Consider the following 15937-nt stretch of genomic DNA (forward strand, 5'->3'; position numbering starts at 1 on the left):
AATCTTTTCTGTTCTTAGTTTTCTGTACAAAAGAATGTGACACACCCACCTTCCTTGCTACATCTCTAATTTATAAATTGGGGTTTCTTCGAAATGCTTGTACAACTTTTTGAGCATTTTCTTTCGACACAGGACCTGGTTTTTGACCAGCTCCTGGTTTGTGGTCAATGTTCAAACGTTCGCGAAAATTTTTAAGAACATTTGAGACCGTGGAATGAGCGATACCTAATAGTTTTCCTATTGCTCGATGTGACATTTGTTTATTTTGTAAATGAGTGCGCAGAATTTCTTCACGCGCTCTTTTTTGGTTTTGCTGCATAATTTAAACTAGGAAAGAAACACCAGGTATAGTTACAGAATAGAACAGCAATTACTCTGAATTCACTGATTGTCAAATTTGACATGTCAGGGCAATCTATGAAAAAAGTTGCAAGGAATTTTGTATGTCCAAATAATTTCGATTCCACTCCTTACTCAAAATCTTCATCTTTATGCTTAGAATATCGGTGTTTATGAAAATATAAGAAAAAATTGTTCTAAACTTATTTAGACAGAACTTCCTTCGCATCTGAAATCAAACACCGAAACAAATTTAATGACTAGGGGAGATTCTTACTTTATAAAATTTACATAGTATTTACTAGGCAAAATGTTGATAAGGCTTTTTAGACCAATTAAAATACACACAGACATGTAAAATTTGGCAACAACGTTCCAGTAGTTTCTAGATTATATAGATTATCTGTCTAGTACGGATAATCAGACAAATGTAAACGGAAGACCTTTAGTTTCGTACTGTAGGGGTCATGAAACGCCCAGAAAGTAAATTATGCCGAGAAATTTTTTAACTCTAAACATGAAATGAAATATGAGCCTAATCCCTATGTTCAGTTTTAAAAACACACATGAATCCAGTAGAAGTATGCAACCAACATTACATCCAGCCTCCTTCATTAAAAAAAAAAAACTAAGCTAAGAATTATTGTTATAAAATATTTTACAAAAATGTAAACAGTGCTTATACTCGATGCATCGAATATAAACACCAAAAATGGAATAGAACAAATTATGTTTTAACTGAAGAAAAAAAGTTAAATATCTTTACGAAAGAAAGCCATACACCGCCACGGTACGACGCCTATGGGTTCTAGTATGTACGGCGATGATGAGTCGGTGACGGCCGGATGGTGTTCGCTAAGGAAAAGCCTGGAAGCAAAAGTTGCGATGGGTATGCCAGAAAGACCTCGATTGCGAAACATCTAAAAGGGAACTATGAAGTTAAATAAGGGTCACCTTCGGGAACAAGATTATTCAGTCAACGAGTCGAGTCTAGCGAGTGTCGCGAAAATACAGACAAGTTGCGCTGGAATTATTTTATACATAATCGCTGTGTAATTAGTCGTGTAAATGTGAGTTACTAAGAAATAAATTGTTGAGTTTTACCCACGCCGATTTTAATCACTGATAATCGTAGTAATAATTTATGCTATGCTAAAATCTTTTCTTGATTGCAACAACTGTGGAATTTCTTGTTCTATAAAATCAGGTGTGCATTTTTTTACGTAACACTGGTCACATACCTCATACTTCCAATGAATTAATGTGTGTTTTTTAAAACTGAATATGGGGATTAAGTCCAGGGTTATTTTCGTATGTTTTGAGTTAAAAAAAATGTCTTTCTAAAATTATATATAACTTTAAAAATTGATTAATTTATTTTAACTGAACACATCTCGTACTAACTTGTGCTAACATTGCATTACGACATTATGTAATAATAAGTTTCTTTGAATCTAAGATTAAATACGAGCAAGCTCGGGAGATCAAAATTATCTACATTCCGAGTTTTGGTTTTTGTGGATAACTTTAGTTTAAATAAAAGAAATCTCTTCGAAAGTTCGAATTACGTGTCTAATCTGGTATTAATTAATCTACACGACCTTGGTAGCGCTTTTTCAGGTTAATTCTGAAAAATAAACAGCTAAGAACAACATTAATAAAAAAAATTAATTGAGGTACTCATTTGAAAAATCATTACATATTTCTTTCGCAGGAAGCACTAAAACCAACCAGTACAATAATCAAATTTCACTAGCGACAGTTGCTAATTAGAGGAGTGGGTGTGTAAAAAAACAAATTCCTTTGCCATTCAAACAAGTTGTTGAGCGGATTTACAACAAACACTTAACATATTCATTGTCTTATTTACAGTGGAAAATCGAAACGGATGTAGGGAAAATAAATTATTTATTTTCTATTTGATCACAAAATTTAAGATGGTCTTAACAAAAAGGTACATAGCGAAGTTCAGCCTCAAGGTGTTTAATATCCGTAGACGTGGGGTTTGTAGCTACCATCATCGTAGAATTTTTCGGTGATGTCTGGGATCCATTGTCCTTCAAGTCCAGAACCGGCGGGGACGGCAGCATAGGCGATGGGGCCGGCGGCGACGATACCGCTCCTGACGATGGGAGCAGCGGCGTAGGCGGCGTAGGGAGCAGCAGCGTAGGCGACGGGGGAGGCATAGGCGGCAACACCAGATCTAACTACGGTACCAGAGGGACCGGCAAGAACGGCGGCGCTGTCGATGGGGGCAACACCGGCATGGGCGGCGGCCACAGCTACGAGAAGGACAACGGCGCTCTGGAATAAGACAACGCTTTATTGCTGATCTCGTTTGTCCTCTTGTAATATGAGATGTCATAAACAAGAGGTACAAGTTACGGCCACAGGCATGTGGTAGAATAAGGTGCTGCTGATAATACTTACGATGAATTTCATTTTGATGTACTTGGTGCTTGACTAAAGCTGAACAAGTGATACACTTAACAAAAATTTTCGAATTTATATAGTCGATCATAACCTTGTCCACGCCCAATTATGGTGGAACAAAATGTTTTTTAATTGTGATCAAGTGGACAAAAAATATTAAAATAAGTTGATATCACGTATAGATATGTGACACCCACTGGCGATGTCTTCGTTTTGTTAAATTAAAGATATGGAATTCTACCTGAAAACGTGGTTTTCAGATAAACTAAGTAACACCTAGTTAGTGATATTGTGTAAAAAAATATGGTTTGGTCGTTTAAAGTTCACTAGTTTAATATTTCTTGACGTAAGTTATCATGATATTAAAATTTCAAAATTTCTGCTGTTATAATAAATATGCCGAATTTAGGATTTTTATAAATAACCACCGATTGGCCAAAATTTATAATTTAAAAACTGACGGCAGCTGTTAAGTAGAAAAATATTTTGCATAATTATGTAATATTTTCATATGACGTACATAATTAAAAATATTTAAATTTGGGAAATTTTGTTAAGTTGGGGAAAATATCTCATTCTAAATGATTTATTGTAATCTTAAAAGGTGACGTTAACTAATGTGTTCATTGATATGTTGAATTACTGGTTAATTTTATATGTCAAAGGCCGCTTTACCTCCTTGTGAATTTATTCATTCACTCTTGTAGCTATTTAGATGGATGTTGTAAGCCAACTTAATAAATAAATACAATAAATGAATCAAAAGTCTTGCTGGAAAAATTATTACATGTAAGATTAGACAGATAATTACATCGCTTTTTATAGCCACGTAATTAGTTTGGAACGAAGCTTATTATTATCAAATGCATTATTGTAGTAACACCTTAACTATTGTATTAATTGTTCAAGAGATACGAATTAGTTATGAATTAAATATTTAAATAATAAAGGGATAACTTTCAACGCTGGCTAAGAATTGGTAATCGTTTCCACTTTGACTGCAAAGTGGAAACGATTACCAATTTATACTGATAAAGGCAAAAGATTTAAATGAAATTGGTAACTTGTAAATGCGGACTCTACAAGCCATATCGACTTCCGTAAATCACGTTCTTTGTATAAATACAGCGTGCACGTCAGAGAGTGTTTTTAAAAATTTTTATCTCATAATTTGTGAGTATAAATGTATTCCATTTGATGTGTACAAATAACATTAATCAAAGCGGTATTAAGCTGTCAAAATTTTACGAAAATTATGTGAACCGTGTATATTGGTCTATATTTACATTCAGACAACGTGTGGAAGCATTTCTAAGACGATTTCAGGTGAAAATGATGTTAAATTATTAACAAATGCTGATTATTATCAGTGACAGTGCGAGCAAAGGAGCAAACCTCCCGTCGGAATCATTAGCATTCAGGTTGCTAATTGTATAGTACAAAAAAGTTAGTTATTCCTTCAAATTCAAGCATATCTAGCGACGTCTAGACTATAGATTATACAGGCTGTCCCTTACAAAGTGGGACATCGTTGTGGTGCATAAGCTCTGTCACACGAGAGATACGAAAATAAGATTAAGGCTGTTTAACGACTTCATTTTCCATATAATGGCTTCTTGAAAAAGCAACTGTTACCTATACGTTTGTGAGCACGCAACAATGAGTCAAACCTAACGACCTGGATTACTAAGCAAAACTAATGTACATTATTGGCACTGTCAAAGCTTCAGTTGGTTATTAAATACTTAATATCAGTTTTTATGGAGATTTTTTTAACAATCAGTCGTGTTAATAATCTAAAAAACATAAAGGTATCCCTTAAATACGTGAAGACAAAGTGAAATGAAACCAAATTTGAGTGTAATTCGCATCCATTGCCCACTTTTGGCGGGACACCCTGGATATAAAACGCACCATCGTATTAGAACCTCAGTTTCCAGGAGGAAGTTTTCAAGAGAACAAAATTGTTAACATACATAACGTTAATTCAGGCTTGTAATTGAACCCAGTAAATGCGACGTGGACACGAGCCTATGGGCGACTTGAAGGTTACTGGCGCAAGCCCGGTCTCTGTTAATTACACTTGATTCTAGATGCATTTCGTTGTAAAATATCTTTATTAATCAAGTGGTAGTTTTGAAACAATTTTATAATAAATTGAGACGATACACTGTGTATTACTTCTTGGTGCGTGAAAATTATATAAGAAATTTTAATGAATAACATGATAACTTTATAAAATTGCTAATTATTATAATGTTGGTATTCATGAACTAAATTCTTTTAACCCGAAAGTATAATAAAAGAAATAAAAAATATTCTAAAAAAAATCTGGGGATTTTGTGTTAAATTGCAATTTGCTTTAATATTATGTTCACCAAATAAAATATGTTGTAGCACTACGACGTTTCATGAGCCCTAGATTACGAAAAATGTATTCTTCAGGTTCCGTATGTCTGTCTGTCTGGCGTCTGTATCGATGTTTATTTATTAAACACATACTCATCGAAACTACTGGACCGATGAGTGTCAAATTTCGTATGTATATTAGGAATATCATGTGGGTGATAAAACGCTAACCAAAATTTGGTTAACTATCCCCACCAACAATTTGATGAAGTCATTTCTAACAAATTTTTTATTGATCAAATTAAGAACGAGTCACCCCATTTTCTCGACAAGGTGAGAATCAGCACGTCTTTATTTAATAAGGATTATAATAATAATATTCAGAACATTCTGTTCGTCTGCAGCTTAATTAATAATTAAAGTCCTCTGTTTTAAGGCGACAAACTTATTCAAATCAAACAAATTTCTACGTGACAATCTTCCGATGTATAAAACACTTGAAGTTAAAACTTGTTATTACTGCTAAGAGCCCATGTTTTCCCGTTGCTTATCTGTTGTAAATATATTTTACATTGTCCGCACTTGTGCAATGTGTACCCCCACTGTGCAGAGGCTGCGGGGGTGTTATTTATGTCGCTGGTTTTTACTTTATACAGGTTGTCACAAAACAAACATCGCATTTGTATATATTTTAAATAGGGTTTACAAAGCAGGATTTTGAGACAAGTTATCAAACTTTCTTAGCTTTTTACCATATACAGAACATTCTCAAAATAAACAAATTGTACCACAGATGGAACTACTTTGCCGTATTCTAGAAACTATGAAAAGTTGAAAAACATGAATTTAGCTACAGTAGATACAATAAGTAAAATTGAGAAATACTTTAAATATTTTGAAATTTGAGAATTAATATATAATTAGGTTAATTACACTAATTGACTATTTAATATTTCATAGATTTATTAAAGGTTCGTCTACGATTATCGTCACAATACAAGAAATGCTTTTGTTATTAAAGTGATTGTAATTTACAGTAACACAATGGATGTTTTCTAGTTAAATCAGTTTTGTAATTAAGTTTTTTGAAGTCCATAAGATCTTGTGTCAACAATTTTTTACCACTATGTTTGTATCATAATGTGTAACATATTTCATAGCAAGAACCAGGAAATAATTATGATTGTAATATTTGTGGTCCACAGAGGTAATTTTCAGGAAAATAAGACAACTCTTTGTTCTATAAGAACTCTGAAATTTTATTTACAGTATAACACAGAATTAAATAATCACTCTTGCAGCAACTTAGAAACCGTAAACGTAAGGTTTGTAGGAACCATCATCGTACAATTTTTCGTTGATATCAGGGATCCATTGTCCTTCCAATCCAGAACCAGCTGGAACAGAAAGCGAGAGACCCAACTGAGCGGCTCTATGGGATACAACGGGGGCAGCATGAGCGACGGCAAGTGGGGCAGCATGAGCTACGACTGGGGCGGCATGAGCGACAGCGAGGGGAGCGGCATGAGCAACGGCCAAAGGAGCGGCATGAGCTACAGCAACTCCGGATCTGACGATGTGACCGGAAGGTCCAGAAACAACGGCAGCGCTGTCAATCGGGGCACCAGCCAGGCCCAAATGCCCAGCGAGCAGACCAGCGTTGGCGGCAGCTACAGCTACCAAAAAGATGGCAAGACCCTGCAATTACGGCAATTTTAGTTGGGGTAACCTTGATTAGTTGAGTAACAGAATTTGATGTAATCGAATGCTAATGTAATACTTACCAAAGAGTTCATTGTGATGGTTACTTTAATGGTTGTAGTTAGCCACAAAAGTGATACTGAGACAGGACACAAATTTCGTATATATACTCTTGTTTATAACCTTGTGCACACCCCACGCCCATTCAACAATACATTTAGTTCCTTAAAATTATGTTTTGTGTATCGCAATCATACGTGTGTGTTACAAAAAAATTTACATACATCGTGCGTATTCGGTCTGATGCAATTTTTTTAAGTATGGCAAGCACGAAAAGTTTTGAAATTAAGCAAACGATTCGATGAAAAGATGTAAAATGCAACTTAAATGTAGTTCAAATGGTTACATTTCCTGCTTTTAGTTGTAGGTTATTGTCAGCAGGTACTCAATTAAAGAAATGTTGTAGGTCATAATAAAGATCAAACGGATAATTATCTAGAAATGATAATATCAACACTTTTAAAAATACGTAAAAAATATTTGATTTAAATTGCGCAGTACTCTCAGGGTTAAGAGTCTAATGAACTGTTTTTGAATTATTTGTCGCATTCTATTTAAACTTTCTTTTTCCATTCGTTTTATTAATTTTATAAACTGAAGATAATAAGGCTAAGAGTTGTAATTTACTCGGAAGTTTCTTCGGACATCACTTGCGAAAATATTTTTAAAAGAATTATTTCATAATTTCTAGGAATAACCCATCAACTTATTGTTATTGATTTTTTCCCAATTTTAGGGTAATTAGGTGTGTTAATTCTAAGAACAAATACATCGTTATGTACAATATACGAAAAAATTAAAACATTACTGATGTACTAACAATTTCGTGTTTTACATACGTGTTTTGGTACACGGTATGGTGCACTAATCAATAAATCAGCAACTTAAAGATCAAATTTTTGAGGATATAATAAATTAAATTTCATTAAATAATACTTCGTGCAGTTTACGAAAATATTAAGATATAATTCAAATGTTATATTAATCAGATAAATGACATACAGTATCTGTCATCTGTTTGGGAATATAGGCCTAACGAATTGTTGTCTAGAAAAATACAAATATTGTAACGTAGACTTATAGCAGTTTTATGTTAATGTTAATTTTAGAATAGAACGTTTTTTCTTTTTCTAACAATATAATAATTGTAGTAATTCTTTCCTTAGTGTAAACTAGGGGAATACTGTAATAGGGGCAACTGACGAATGACTACGTTTATGTTTTCTTAACGTTTCATGACCCCTAGAGTACGAAAAATTAGGTCTCGCGTTTCCATCTGTCTGTCTGACTTGTCTGTTATCTGTGTCGATTTTTGTTAGACAGAAACTGCCAGACCGATTGTTGTCAAATTTTATATGTATGTTAGGAATATCGTGTATATGGTAAATCGTTAACCAAAATTATTCCTTACTTATTTTTACACTGTTACTGCTATTATTACACAGGTTATTACAAATAAAATGTCGCAAAATCAAATAGTATAAAGTCTCAAAGAAGCGGGATTTGTTGGGCTGTACTTCAGAGGGCGAAGTTCTGTCGAAATAAACTTCAAAGATTTTTTTTGTTCTGGTGAAGAACAAGAACAATTAACTTTTATTGTACTTAGTAATAGTATCTAATGTTATTTCCTTACACTGTTTGGCTATTTAGCTATTACTAGTCCTACTAACGCATAAGTAAAGAGAGAAACACTTTAAATCTATAGCACCGCCATATTTAGTGTTTAATAATTAATATCGATTTTTAGTAATATTCCAACGCGTCAATTTTTCTCTCGATATTTTAATTTTATAATTTTTCGATTGTTCAATTGCCCGATTTTTCGATTTTTTGACTTTTCAATTCACATTTTTTAGATTTGCCCCCTATTTTCTCAGAGGATATGTCAATTCCCAAAATCAGCTTTATCTTACCAAGTACTAGCACCACCCACCCACCGTCTCTTTTCTTAGAGGCTATGTCATCTGCCAAAATCAGTCTCATCTTAGCAAATACTAGCATTTTGGTAAATCACATATCCTTTGAGAAAATAAGGGGCGGGTGGGCGGCGCTAGTACTTGCTAAAATAAGACTTATTTTGGCAAACAAGATACCCTCTGAGAAAATAGGGGGCGGGTGGGCGGGGCTAGTACTTGCTAAGATAAGGCTGATTTTGCCTCTATTAATCTTGTAAAAACTTGTTAAATTTAAAAGGTGTTAAATTGCGAATTTCCATTCTAACGAGTTAAATTCCTAAATCTGATAGGGTGCATATTTTTTGTTTCATTCTTTCATCAGGCGCGAGGGAACTTCTGTTGGAACAACTTTCGACCAATTTTTTAATTTTTCGATTTATCGATTGTTATAAATTTTAAATTTTCCAATTTTTCAATTTTGAATTTTTCGATGTTTTGATTTTCCAATTTCTAGGATTTTCAATTTTCCAGCTTTTCAGTTTTTCTATTGATAGATCTTTCAATTTTTCTATGTTCAATTGTTCAATTTTCCGATTTTTCGAGATTTCAATGTTTCAGTTTTTTCGATTCTTCAATTTTGCGATTTTTTGATTTCTCGATTTTCCAAACTTCTCAATTTTTCAACATTTAGTTCTAGGAAGTTTTCAATATATGGATTTTTCAATTCTTCGATATTTCGGCTTTTCAATTGTTCAATTCTTCGATTTTTAGTAATATTACTCTTAATTAGTATGTAACGAGGTAATTAATATGAATATTTGATGATTTCAGTTCACTAGATATTAGGGAAAATCTTAAATTTAATTTAAATATTAAGTATTTACACACTATTATGCAACTGCGATTTACATAAAAAAAGTAAAATTTTTATTGATCAAATATGCGATATTATTTACTAAGATTATGCGGGAAACATTTCGAGCATGAAACCTAGTAGATATGTTACATTTGTCAGATACATAAATACTAGTGTAAAAATTTATAGTAATTACTAAATTACTTTTATAATTCTGATTTTGCACAAAACCTTCAAAATTAAACTTCGTATTTTATTGTTTCCGTTAATGAAACCAAAATAAGGACGCGTAACAATTAAATATATTTATTTAAATAACATGATGAGTTAATTATGAAAATTTTAATTAACATTAAAATGCCACGTAAAAAATTATTTTGACTGTGTGTATTAGTAAGCAAAATCATCTACACAGTGTGTTACCACTGATTTCTGGGGTTATGTAACTTCCACAAATTCATCAATCCACATTCCATTGAAACCGTCGCTTATTCGAAAAACGTCAAGCCATCGCATTGTATTCTCAAATTAAATTTCTTATCAGCTGAGCTGCGAGAAGTCTTTAGATTCAATTAAAAGTATAGAACTGTGGACCGTTTGTTTATTCATGCTTAACATTCAATACAGATTTTAATTTTTAAATATATTCGGCATTCTTTTAGATAACAGCTAATTAAAAACACATTTACATTTTTAATAAAGTAAACATTAGAATCCAGCCGAATGAAATTCAACCCTGCGGAGATTCGATTTATTTCTTGAACCTTATAAAATAATAATGAACCGTTATTTATTTCTCTAAGGAATGTGATATGGAGCGTGTTATTTCCAGAACCAATATTTCAACAAACAAATGGACCAAATGATGTAGGATGGAGTAATAACTTAATAACTTCGAGGGTCGAATTCTTTTATTTTGAGGTACATGTTCGATAAGGTCAACCTCTATTCGCTGGTAAAAATTAAATAATCAAAATAAAGAAAAAAAAACTGAACAAGAACGAAAGATGAATTATTTATTGCGAAATTTGATTAAGCCAAATATTTACGTGGAAACAAATATTTCTCTTAATTAAAAATAAAATGTATGATGGTAGTTTTTTCAGTCATTTTAAACTCTACCACAAGTGTGGTTTGTAAGATCCATCATCGTACAATTTTTCGTTGACGTCTGGGATCCACTGGCCTTCCAGTCCAGAGCCAGCTGGAACAGACAACTGAAGCGCTAATTGAGCGGCGGCTTGGGATGTAACCAAGGGGGCGCCAATGCCATGACCAAGAATACCAGCACCAGCAATGCCGGCAGGACCAATGATGGCGCCGCCAAGGCCCCCTGTGGTAACGGTTCCAGCAGGACCGGCTATAACGGCAGCACTACCCAATCCTCCAAGGCCCAAGCCAATACCGCTGCCATGGGCTACGGCTACGAGAGCTACGAAGACGGCTACACACTGAAAAATTTGACGATATTTTGTTTCAAGAAGCACTAATATAATAAATAACAGGTGGTTCGCATTATCACACAAATGAGACCGAGTGTCGAGTAATAAATTTTGAATAATAGTTTCATTACCAAATGTGTTTATAAAATTTTCAAGTTCAAAAAGAGTTTTCAAGATTTAATGTTCTATGCTTTGTGTCTTCTTCGGCGTTCGATGCCATTGTTATAACGTCCACTCATGTTAAAATTTGTTCCGTGAAATTTTATTTGGTTTGCTCTTTAGACAGGTGGAGTCGATATTGTTAATTTACCGGGTCTGGTTTGAAACAAGGTCGAGCACACCGCACCGAGGCGACCTTTAAAATTGGGCGGTTTTTCCGGGCACTTTTATAAAGAATGGCATCTGATTGCTATTGTGGTAAAAACCGTCAGGAAAATACTTACGAGGGTGTTCATCGCGATAAGAAGTAACACTACCGATTGCAACTACTCTAATACACTTGCAATTGCAAGTTCTAATTGGTTTTATAGTGATCAATAACCTTGTCACACCCGTTTAGGCCATTGTTGCATATACATTTTCTTTCCGCGTGTATGCACATACTTGCATTAGAAAGAAAATGGTGCAATTTTACTTATGCGGGAGTCATACTAGTTGGACCTAAAATGTTGAAGCTAGGCGGATACGAAAGAAACATGTTGAAGTTTGTTCATGAACGACTGACAAATTTGTCACTTCGTAAAACACAAAATGTGTGAGATTGGAAATAGTACACAATTCTTTGTTTTCTGACCAACTGTAGTTGACGTGGTTAATTATACAATGGAATGCATAAAAATTGATTTGTAAGACTATTATAAGACATCAAGTATTCATTAGGACAAAAAAAGAGTTTGAATAACAACCGGTAAACAGTTTAAATAGCTTGAAAAAAGTTGTTATTATTAATAAGATGTAAAAATTAAATAAAAGTAACGGAACCGACGAGGCCAATGACAAAGAGGAATAATTATTTCGTCTGTAAAAGGTTTTCTATAATGTTTAAAATAACAACCGACGTAAAGTGTGGAAATCTTTATTAAGTATAAATGGAAAATTTGACTAATGATAAATTTTACATTAGGTTCATACTTTTTCTAACCATAGTGATGTGTGTTTTTCCCTGTAAATGGTCAACATTATCTAAAATACATATTATCCTGATGCGATCTGTCACCCAAGAACATTGTTTGAGTTTTAAACAATTAACATAAATTAATTAATTACTTAACATTTATAGCTTTCTAGTGTTTGTTACTGCGATCTGTTCATGTAGTTCCGTTTATGTTAATGGTATTATGCAGTTAATTGTATTTCTGTAATATACAAGAACAGCGCTTTCCACTATTTGTTGTTTCAGATTTAGAATGCTCATTAATAAATGCTTCTACTTTGAAGTGGGATTAAAAGTGCATGCAAAATAGTCGCATTTTCTGAAAAGATGTCAACTTGCTCTTGGTATGCGTTTTTTCAACCATATTTATCATTTAGTATGACACTTACATGGAAATACCAACTATATAGTTGTAGAAGAGTCACCAAGTACTTTAATTTTATGAAATGTGACAATTGTTAAAATGAGGATAATCATCCCCACCAACAATTTAATGATGTCCCCTCATTTTTTTTTTAGTAAACGCCATTTATATTTTATAAAATAACATATTCCTATACTTGTGGTTCATGAATTCGCCTTGACTTTTTATCCTAAGCATCCAGATTTTCGTAAAACTATCCAAATTGCATCATCACATTTTATACCTGTATAAGAGCACTGACGTGTGATGAACTCCGTGGCAATGACGTAAAAATGTTGAATTACTGGTTCAATTGACTCATGGGTCAGAATTTTATTGCTCAAATCAAGAATAATTCACCCTATTTTCTCGAAAATTTGAGAATATAGTGATGTTGCGTTCGCCTACATTTAATAATAATAAAATAAGAATTATAATACTGTTGATTATTAAATTATTACTACAATTTTATTCCGGGGAAACAAAATTTACAATTACTTTTAATACAGTTCATAAATATAAGTACTTAACCATTTAGGTCTAAGTACGTAAATTTTAAATTGCTTATAACTTATAAAACATCACAAATATAAAAATAATTTCATCGGTTGAGCCACACTTACATGATAAACGGTAACTGTGAAATTTATTATATTCTATTCCACCAACAAGTTGACCTTCCAAGTGGGCAGGGCCGGCTGAAAAAATCTCGCTTTTCTTGCATTGATTATCTCGATTAATATAATCATGACATATTAATTGTCATTATCATCAAAAACTGTTATTTTTAATATAGAAAGATTTTTTCTTAAAATTTCAGGTCTACCTTCTATGTATTAATCCGATATCCACAATTCTTTTAAATAACAAATTTCTCATCGTAAAAAAATAATATGGTTGTACTGATTTTTAATTCAAATTTAAACAAACTGGACACTTTTTAAAAATATATCCAATTCAGACAAACTGAAACAGTGTTTCCTTTAGTCCACGTGACATCAAACTGACACCAGACCTGTATTTTTGATAAAATGAAACGAAAAGGTTAATGTCACCACCATATTGTCCTCTACGAAATTTCAAAAAAGTTTGCATCATAACCAAAATTTATGTAAATGATTTTTGTAAGGCTGACAATCGGTTATAAAAACGAATTAAATCAAACTTTAGACATCAGTTGCTCTCCAAGTCTAAAAGACCAACAAAACCAACAACATGAACTCCTTCGTAAGTACTACCAACATTAGAATATATCGCAGTTATAATAAAGCACATCTCTGTTCAGGCTGTAGTCTTCCTTGCTGCTTTGGCTTGCGCCAATGCCGGTGTTCTCGTTGCTCCAGCCGCCCGAGTTCTCCAGGGACCTAGCAGCAGTGCCACCGTCATAGGACCTGATGGTAGCTCCATCTCGTCTGTTGCTCCTGGCGGTGCCGTCGTTGCTGACGCCACCCCCGGAGTGGTCGCTGCTGCTGCTCCCGTTGTTGCTGCCGCTCCCGCTGTTGTTGCTGCTCAGCCCGCAGTTCTTGCCAGATCTGCAGTGGTCGCAGGTCCTTCTGCCCTGGTTGCCGGCCCTGCTGCCTGGGCCGCTCCCGCTGCTTTGGCGGCTCCGTCTGTGTTGGCAGCTCCCGGTCTTGTCGCTCGTTCTTCTCTTTTAGGTTCCACTGTTATTGCGGGACCTTCCGGTACTGTTACTGCCTCTCAGCCTTTGGCTGCTGCTCCTTTGGCTGCACCCTGGGCTGCTCCTTTGGCTGCTGCCGTATGGTAATTCCAGACTGACTTAGACCAATTAAGCCAAATAATTAAATGACGGTACCTTATCAGCAGTCCGGTATTTAAACAAAAATGTAAAAAAAATGCGTCCGTGATGGTTGTGATTGATAAATGTAATAAATATTTTTGTATAAAAATGGTTTTCTGTTTTTATTTCTTACTTAATTGTTCGTTCAAGATAACTGTGATGGATTCCTTAAATTAACTTTGCTTAAATTTAAAGTGCAAGAATCCATTGTGGCTATGTAGTTAGACTGGTACCAGATACCAGTCTGGGAGATAATAATAAAAGGGCTCGAATAATTTAGTGAGGTAAATTCCTCGATTCTCAGGGAAAGCAAAAGCTGATCTTCTGAAGTTTTCTTTAACTGTCAATATATACGTGTATCTACATACATACATATGGACCAGTTTCTCTGGAATTTTGAGTGTAAGACGCCTTAATGTTTTGCCTTAGATGTCTAGATAATGTAACAAAAAATAAAGCTGCAAACGCTTCAAAAATATTTGTACACCCCCCTCCAAAAATTTGGTGACGTCGCCTCAAAACTTTGCTAATTAATCTCATTTGAAATTATGTATAACGATGTGCATTTATAAATGTGGTTCATGAATTTTACTGTAATTTTTACTTTAGTATGTTGGCATTACCAAAAAAACACTATTACCTAAAAAATGGTCTTGTGTATATCGATTGTGTTTTAGTAATAATAGGAATTCTTTCTAAATAACTTTGGATCATATTTTTTAAGTACCTACTTATTGTCTTCTACATGCCAAAATACTTAAAATTGTTACAAACGAAAATTTTTAAGCAGATTTGTTCGATTTTTTTTTTGTTTGGATTAAAAAACAATGTTTTGTAATTCAATAGGTAATGTATTTTGAGTTTAGAATATAATAAGTTGTAACGGTCAAGTTTATGGTATGCTTAAAAAGATTAAAAACATTAACAATGTTCATTACTGCAAAATATTAACAATCATTAAAAAAAAAACACTAAGATGAACGATCTCGCAGTAATGGAGTCCATCAGGCAACTTTCCAATTTCATGTTTTCACGACGTTTCATGACCCCAAGAGCTCGAAAAATGTGATCTCCCGGTTCCATCGGTTTGTATGTCTGGCGTCTGTGTTGATTTTTATTAGATACGTAATCTCCGAAACTACTGGCTGATGGTCCCCACCAACAATTTGATGACGTCATCTGAAAGAATTCTATTTTAAGTTGATTTAAATGTTATACAACAATATTCTCCTATACTTGTGGTGTACGAATCCGGAAATGTTCACAAAAACAATTAACACAATATAATAACAGTTTACCGTTAGCGCGGACCGGCGGTTGCACGTTTGATGCCAAACTTGTGCGTTTCTTTTCTTCTTCCTAAGTATAAACTAAACACTTTATGTTAAAGCTTTTGTTATTAATGCTGAGATGCCATTTTTCTCGTTGGTTATAAGTATTTTACATTGTCCGTACTTGTACAATTGTGGGGGCATTATTTATGCCGCTGGTTTTTATTTTATAGAGGT

The 15937-nt window shown here is 33.8% G+C and overlaps 5 protein-coding genes across 6 annotated transcripts in view; 1 reads left to right on the forward strand and 4 right to left on the reverse strand.

The window, feature by feature from the left end:
• The window catches only part of LOC135134691 (protein madd-4), a 318408-nt gene that overhangs the window by 50369 nt on the left and 252102 nt on the right, over positions 1-15937 (reverse strand). The window lies entirely within an intron of this gene.
• LOC135134312 (cuticle protein 19.8-like) lies at positions 2231-2875 on the reverse strand. The gene is made up of 2 exons (XM_064062956.1): positions 2770-2875; positions 2231-2643 (listed from the first exon to the last, which is right to left on the reverse strand). Exons 1-2 carry the CDS (start codon positions 2779-2781, stop codon positions 2323-2325), a joined length of 333 nt encoding a protein of 110 aa, XP_063919026.1. The 5' UTR covers positions 2782-2875; the 3' UTR covers positions 2231-2322.
• On the reverse strand, positions 6356-7012 carry LOC135134347 (larval cuticle protein F1-like). Its single transcript, XM_064062993.1, has 2 exons — positions 6906-7012; positions 6356-6819 (listed from the first exon to the last, which is right to left on the reverse strand). The coding sequence occupies exons 1-2, from the start codon at positions 6915-6917 to the stop codon at positions 6427-6429; spliced, it is 405 nt and encodes a 134-aa protein (XP_063919063.1). The 5' UTR covers positions 6918-7012; the 3' UTR covers positions 6356-6426.
• LOC135134696 (isoniazid-induced protein IniB-like) lies at positions 10633-11578 on the reverse strand. The gene is made up of 2 exons (XM_064063465.1): positions 11519-11578; positions 10633-11084 (listed from the first exon to the last, which is right to left on the reverse strand). The coding sequence occupies exons 1-2, from the start codon at positions 11528-11530 to the stop codon at positions 10752-10754; spliced, it is 345 nt and encodes a 114-aa protein (XP_063919535.1). The 5' UTR covers positions 11531-11578; the 3' UTR covers positions 10633-10751.
• LOC135134694 (cuticle protein 16.5-like) lies at positions 13749-14540 on the forward strand. Its single transcript, XM_064063463.1, has 2 exons — positions 13749-13858; positions 13917-14540. The coding sequence occupies exons 1-2, from the start codon at positions 13847-13849 to the stop codon at positions 14394-14396; spliced, it is 492 nt and encodes a 163-aa protein (XP_063919533.1). The 5' UTR covers positions 13749-13846; the 3' UTR covers positions 14397-14540.

The sequence above is a fragment of the Zophobas morio genome, unplaced genomic scaffold (assembly GCF_036711695.1).
Source record: "Zophobas morio isolate AGI-343-1 ecotype UQ-CSIRO unplaced genomic scaffold, CSIRO_AGI_Zmor_V1 ptg000023l, whole genome shotgun sequence".
Classification (NCBI taxonomy): Eukaryota; Metazoa; Arthropoda; class Insecta; order Coleoptera; family Tenebrionidae; genus Zophobas; species Zophobas morio.